The 7,153-nt window shown below is 42.4% G+C and overlaps 1 protein-coding gene across 2 annotated transcripts in view; it reads left to right on the plus strand.

Moving 5' to 3' along the window:
- Positions 1–7,142, plus strand: part of LOC129822760 (phosphatidate phosphatase LPIN2-like) — a 51,609-nt gene extending 44,467 nt beyond the window's left edge. For both annotated transcript variants that reach the window (XM_055881144.1, XM_055881145.1), the window contains exons 11-20: positions 801–870; positions 951–1,034; positions 1,573–1,670; positions 2,081–2,228; positions 2,470–2,618; positions 3,726–3,812; positions 4,309–4,461; positions 5,204–5,318; positions 5,409–5,512; positions 5,713–7,142. In XM_055881144.1, the coding sequence (XP_055737119.1) occupies positions 801–870; positions 951–1,034; positions 1,573–1,670; positions 2,081–2,228; positions 2,470–2,618; positions 3,726–3,812; positions 4,309–4,461; positions 5,204–5,318; positions 5,409–5,512; positions 5,713–5,857 (1,153 nt within the window). In that variant the 3' untranslated portion in view covers positions 5,858–7,142. The remainder of the gene's footprint in view (positions 1–800; positions 871–950; positions 1,035–1,572; positions 1,671–2,080; positions 2,229–2,469; positions 2,619–3,725; positions 3,813–4,308; positions 4,462–5,203; positions 5,319–5,408; positions 5,513–5,712) is intronic.
- Positions 7,143–7,153: the final 11 nt, after the last annotated feature.

Genomic DNA, 7,153 nt, shown 5'->3' on the forward strand with positions numbered 1-7,153 from the left:
ACCCCACCGCTACCATGGGGTACTCTGATCACAACGTTGACATCAGCAAACCGCTCGCTCACCGGGCGCCATACACGTGGTCTGCAGTTGTAAGGCCGGTTGGACTTACTGCCAAATTCTCTAAAATGACATTGGAGGTGGCTTATGGTAGAGATGTGAATGTTCAATTCTTTGGCAAAAGCTCTGGTGGACATTCCGGCAGTCAGCATGCCAATAGCACGCTCTTTCAAAACTTGAGACATTTGTGGCATTGTGTGTTGTAACAAAACTGCCCATTTTAGTGGCCTTTTATTGCCCCCAGCACAAGGTACACCTGTGTAATGATCATGATGTTTAATCAGCTTATTGATATGCCACACCTGTCAGGTGAAGGGATTATATTATTAAAGGAGAAATGCTCACTAACAGGGATGTAAACAAATTTGTGCACGAAATCTGAGAGAAGTAAGCTTTCTGTGCATATGGAACATTTCTGGGATCTTTTATTTCAGCTCATGAAACATGGGACCAACACTTTACATGTTGCCTTGCATTTATATTTGTGTTCAGTGTGTATATTTACAATGGGTGGCTACTTTGAATAATCTCAGATATAAAATATATTTAGATTTGAACACCTTTTTGCTTACTACATGATTCCATATGTGTTATTTCATAGTTTTGATGTTTCACTATTATTCTACAATGTAGAAAATAGTAAAAAAATAAAGACAAACCCTTGAGTGAGTAGGTGTGGTCCAAACTTGTGACTGGTACTGTACTGTTTGATAATTGTTTCTATTTATATATATTCTTTACAGATATTACAACTGGACATTGGCAGCTCCGTTGATACTGAGTATGCAAGCTTTCCAGAAGAACCTGCCCAAGGTAGATCACAAGTTATGCATTATAAATGTATGTTATAACTTCAACATTCTCTGCGCGTACTCATAAATACTTAATCTCAGGCCACAGAAGAGGCGTGGGTGAAGGAGAAGATGCCTAAGAAGTCTGGCCGCTGGTGGTTCTGGAGGAAGAGCAGCGTCAAACAGGTAGGAGATGCATCCCAAATGGCACCCTATTCCCTATATAGTGCACTGCTTTTGATCAGGGCCTATAGGGGCTCTGATCAAAATGAGCGCACTACATAGGGAATAGGGTGCCATTTGGGACGCATAACAGGGTGTTCTTGCAGTATGCTATAGGTCCACTGGTATTGCTACTCTGTAGTACTCATAGTGAAATCGACCCTAGCTGAACTACTTTCTGGATACTATGCTTCGTCAACTTGAACAGATGGTCCATGGTGTTCACCCTCTTTTTCGTCATGCCTGTTTGTGTGGGCAGGAAATAGTTCCCATGTGAATCGCATTGGATTTGTTTTAATTTCCATTGTAAATGAGCCAAAGCAAGTCAGAGTGAGGAGAACCATGTGCTCATTGTACTGCATGACTATAGGAAGGAGTTGTTAATGTAAAAATGGGCAGTAATTACACTATAAATCAATGAATAAATACTCTGTCATATCAAATCAATGTTGACATGATGTTCCGTTATGGGGTAATTAATGTTGTCTGTTCCTCTCGCCAGTCTTCAGAGGCCAAGATGGACAGACAGGAGTCCCTGACAGAGACACACAGAGACACAGAGAGCCCTGTCTTTGATCAACAGAGTCCAGCAGTCCCACAGTGAGTCAGCCCAGCACCACCCTGTCTGTCCCCCACCACCAGCCCTGGCATTGTTTCACAAGGGAAAGCCCAATTAGTCACACACTGATGTCACCCTCCTCACCCATATTCTTGACACCAACAAATGACAAACTGGATTAGCTCTGGGAAAACAGTGACGCATAGGAAGTGCCCCTGAGAACATGCATGAGGCACTCGGTTTAGAAGTATCATCAATTTTTTGTCTTTCAGTAGTAAATGAAGCTGAATGACAATTCAGACTGTTGGGATACTGCCCTCTAGCGGCAACATATACAAGTTCTGGGGGTTTATTTTGAGTAACTACTCACTCATCTTTACTCATCTTAGTTTAAACTTATACTGTTTTTAGGAGGTCTGATGTTGAAATGAGGTTGTTATTTGGAATGCAGGCAGAAAGCAGCAGCAGACTCCTCCAGTGATGAAGAATCTAAAGAGCTGAATGCACTGGCACCTACTGAGCGTGTGCAGACAGAGGTTTCAGCACCAACCGGATCCCACTCCTACAAGAAGTCTCTCCGCCTCTCATCTGACCAGATAGTAAGAGCCATGTTCATAACTTATGAAGTTATATTTCCACAGAGTTGGACAGAGTACACATCGCTACATCCTTGCCATAATGGCTTCTCTGACAGCACGGGCAGTGCCATTGAAGGCTTTTGGGGGCAAGTGCACCCTCTCTCCTAATCTGTATATTGGCACCTGTCAATAACCAGCAGATATTTGGAAAACCACTTGCTGTCACTCTCTCACGCACCACTTCATCTCTATCTTCTCATAGATGAGTCTGAAGCTGAGGGAGGGGCCTAATGACGTCACCTTCAGCATCACCACTCAGTACCAGGGCACGTGTCGCTGCGAGGGCACCATCTACCTGTGGAACTGGGATGACAAAGTCATTATCTCCGACATCGACGGCACCATCACCAAGTAAAGTGGCTTTCAATGCTGTTGAACTACATTACCAGTGTTACATTCCCCAATAAGAAACCAAAAATACTTTCGCTCAACAGAAAAATGGTACAAACATGAGCCACGGACAACCAAAACAAAACAGGTCGGGTTTTAAAATGGGTTCTGAAAGGCATACAAGTGGGTGCCTACTGAGTGCCGTCCAAGCAAACTCAAGTAGGATCTTAACCATAGAGATAGAGAACTAATTTTTACATCTGTACCATTATATCATCTGGGACAGCATGGCCAGTGCCATTGAGGCTAGAACCCATAGGAATCCCCACCCAGTTGACTACTTTAAAGTGGCGGAAGCCTTCAATGGCTCTACCCATGCTAAAATGGCTTTTTGGCCACTAGAGGTCTCCATCATTCTCTATGGTCTTAACACACCAACCATGGACGCCCACTAGATTTTCCCAGTAACAGACAAGCTAAAAGAAAAGTAAACCCACACCAACTTGGGTAAGGGACTGAAAATAAATGTGTAGCCAAATAACCAAACAGGGGAGACACAAGATAAAAGGCTTTGTTTATCAGCTTAAAGAGGACGAGCTAAAAAAAGAGGTGCAGCTCTTCCAACATCCCTCATGATATCTGAAGCACTGGACCAACAGCTTTTAAATAGCAGCTGTGCCAGCACAGGTGAAACATCTTCTGACTCACGAGGACGACAAGTGCAACCCATCCTGACCAATGAGTAGGATTCCAATCAGAGCGTGCCACACAGAACCATCCTCGAAATTGACTTTGAGAGAAAATCCAAAAGCCTGTAACATCACTCAATGTCAACTCCTACTGTCTGAGGCTGTGTCCCAAATGGCACCCTTTTTCCCCTCTTAGTGCACCATAGGGCCCTGGTCAGAACTAGTGCACTATATAGGGAGTTGGATTAAGGTCCTCTCCTGATCTTTTAATCTCACAGTTTGTTTGTTTGATACTGGAGGTCTGTCTGGTAATCAAATCATGGTTAAACTTAATTAATCATTCCTTAAGTTATTATTATAATCCTCTAAGGCATTCACGCTAGCTAATTCCTCCAGGTGAAGCTAGTTTTGAAGCCTGACAAAATGCTTATTTTCTTAGGTCAGATGTGTTTGGCCAAATCCTCCCTCAGCTTGGGAAAGACTGGACTCATCAAGGCATCGCTAAGCTCTACCACTCAGTGCATGAGTAAGTAGGCCCCAGGCCAGTGGCTGTATGTGTAAAGTGTCTCAGCAAGAGTACTGATCTAGGATTAGGGCCTCCGTTCAATCTGTATCGCGGAAGTTCAGCGTTCTAAAAGAAAAAAAATGTAAAGGCAATGTTCCCGCGTTAGCGGCGACTGCATTCAAGTTAAACGCTGTGTATATCGGAAATTACTTTTACATTTCTTTTGCGCAATCTGTAACGCTTCAGCGATCCAGACTGAATAGAGCCTGTTCTTATTTATTATCTAAATGGCAAAACTGATCCTAAATCAGCTCTCCTACTCTGAAGCATTTGATACATACAGAGCTACCGTTTCTGACATTCACCACTTATGCATGACTATTCACATTCTTGTTCCACATAAAGAAGTTCTAGTAGCTCAACAATTAGAGTGAGTGGCTAGGATAATGATCCAATGTAGGCTCTATATGCATGTTGAGGTTGCAGTGACTACAGTACGCATGTCTACTGTCTTCAGGAATGGCTACAAGTTCCTGTACTGTTCGGCGCGGGCCATCGGGATGGCCGACATGACCAGAGGTTACCTGCACTGGGTGAACGACCGGGGTACCATCCTGCCTCAAGGACCCCTCATGCTCTCCCCTAGTAGCCTCTTCTCTGCCTTTCATAGGTAAAACTGACCTTTCCATTCTCATTTGGTCAGTCTGTTTATTATTGTAATACAGTCATATGGTTTAGTATGAAGATGTGTAGAAACTGCTTCTCCAGTAGAAATGCACAATTAGGGCAATTGAAATAGGTGATGTCATGGCGACGTTGGCTAGCTAAGTTCATGCGCAGAAACACGTCATCGGGTCTAACGGTTGTCTCATGCCGAATTGCGCATGTGCAGGCCGTCATATCAAAGGCACTCCTTAGATATAAAGTTGTTTTTGACTAAAATGAAAATGAGGGAGGGGGGGGGTCAGGGGGTCGGTCAATGTAAACAGTCCAGGTGGCCATTTGATAAATTGTTCAGCATCTTATGGCTTGGGTTTGAAGCTGTTGGGCATTTGGGTTTAGAAACTCTTAGAAGCTGTTGGGCATCTGGGTTTAGAAACTCTTAGAAGCTGTTGGGCATCTGGGTTTAGAAACTCTTAGAAGCTGTTGGGCATCTGGGTTTAGAAACTCTTAGAAGCTGTTGGGCATCTGGGTTTAGAAACTCTTAGAAGCTGTTGGGCATCTGGGTTTAGAAACTCTTAGAAGCTGTTGGGCATCTGGGTTTAGAAACTCTTAGAAGCTGTTGCGCATCTGGGTTTAGAAACTCTGATACAGTTATGATGGTGTTGCAAAATGGATTGATTTAAACATTGTAATAGTCTTGTAGTATGCTTACATTTCAAGCAATTTATTTTTCTTTCAACTTCTATAAGGGAGGTAATTGAAAAGAAGCCAGAGAAGTTCAAGATTGAATGCCTCACAGACATCAAGAACCTCTTCTACCCAAACACACATCCCTTCTATGCAGCCTTTGGAAACCGAACAAATGTAAGCTTTGTTTTATCTTGTAATTATATACCTAATTTTGAATATAAGAATAGGGAGACTGTTATGATGACTCTTCCATTTTTGGCTCAGGATGTGTTTGCCTACAAGCAAGTGGGTGTCCCTGTGTGTCGGATATTCACAGTCAATCCCAAAGGAGAGCTCATCCTAGAGCAATCAAAAGGCAATAAAACATCGTAAGTAGCTACTTTGCAGGTCTGTTTATCTGTCTGTATGTCAGTAGTGTGGGTTTCTTTGGAAGTATTTGGGCCGGAATTCGGCTCAGGCATAAATTACCTTCAAAGTCAAATGCATTGCGTTTGTCGACCATGTGCCTTTGAAACCGACCTTGTTCAGTAAGTAACTGTTATCTAACCCCTTGCCTGTCTCAATGTAGGTACGGCCGACTGAGTGAACTGGTAGAGCACGTTTTTCCTTTACGCAGTAAGGAGCAGAGCGCCACCTTCAGTTTCCCAGAATTCAGTTCTTTCTGCTTCTGGAGACAGCCAATTGATGAAGTCTGTCTTGAGGAGCTGCTCTGAGACAACCAATCGCTGAAGTCGGTCTTCAGGAGCTGCCCTGATTCTGATTGGACAATTCCCACAGCTGTGGTATTATTTTCAGGTATTACGGTAGTAATTAATAGACACTTTGGTACGGTAGATAAACTTTGTGTTTTTTGAACAAAACAAAAAAATCACTTGAAATCAACCTCAAATTGGCGTAGGCAATATTGTGTGTTGCGTAATAATTTCATGGCTCTTTCCGTTATGATTGCTTGCACTGCCTTAGTATACAGTCATCAAAGCTGATATTATGTGTCTACTGATGCTGATGCTTACTCAATTGTTTAGTGCTCCCCAGGTACAAAAGCACTCGTTGTGAAGATATCAATAAGAACTGCCTCACATAATACATGTAGGCATGCATTCTAACAGACTGTACAGCCTTACAATGTGAAGAGAAAGAAGGCCGGCTTAGTTGTAAGGTTAGTTGATTATTTGGCTTGAGTGATAATGCTGACTCTTCACTTCTCATTTGGTTCAGTCTGCTTCTAAGTATAACGGTTATATTGTTGCAATATGGTTAGATGTTAATTTGGAGAATCACGCTGCTTGGAAAGGCCTTAACGTACACAGTGCATGCTAAGCTTTAACTGAGATTTTTCTCTGAGCTGCCAGTGGAACTGGCACAAGTCTTAATAGGTAGAGATTTAATAAATCTGAGCTGGCTCAAGGTTTAAGACATACGGACAGGTAGCTGTAGTGAGGTTAAAGGTGAAGGAAGCACTTTCTAAAGTGTAGATGATGCTCACACACACACACACAGCACGGGAGATTTTGGACGGAGACAGACTCATTTGCACAGAAAGCACAATTACAGTATTATGTTGGAACTTTTAGCAGACATTTTATGGGTTACCTTTACAATGTTTATGAAATGAATTCTTCTTTATTGGATATATTTCTGTTATGGCTTGGGTTAGTCTTGTATATTTGGAACTATATTTAGATTTAGATTTGGCATCGTCATTTGGCTGTTGTATGTGATGGTGTTGCAGAGTTCCTCAATAACCATGTCATTCTTTCTATGAAAGAGCTATTGTGTGTGTGTGTGTGTGGAGAGTATACACATCCTAACACTCTGGTATTTGTAGTTATTTTCAGCACCTGCTTGGATCGTGATCAGTGTATCTGTTAAGAGATTCATTTCACAGTTCTCACTCTTTCCAATCTCAAAATGCCTTTTTGCGCGTCACCATGTACATTGAAGTGTGTGTTTTGGGATATGAATGGTTACCACAAGAATAAATACATTCGAAGATTCCATGCAGATGT

Source organism: Salvelinus fontinalis, chromosome 25 (genome assembly GCF_029448725.1).
Source record: "Salvelinus fontinalis isolate EN_2023a chromosome 25, ASM2944872v1, whole genome shotgun sequence".
Lineage (NCBI taxonomy): Eukaryota > Metazoa > Chordata > Actinopteri > Salmoniformes > Salmonidae > Salvelinus > Salvelinus fontinalis.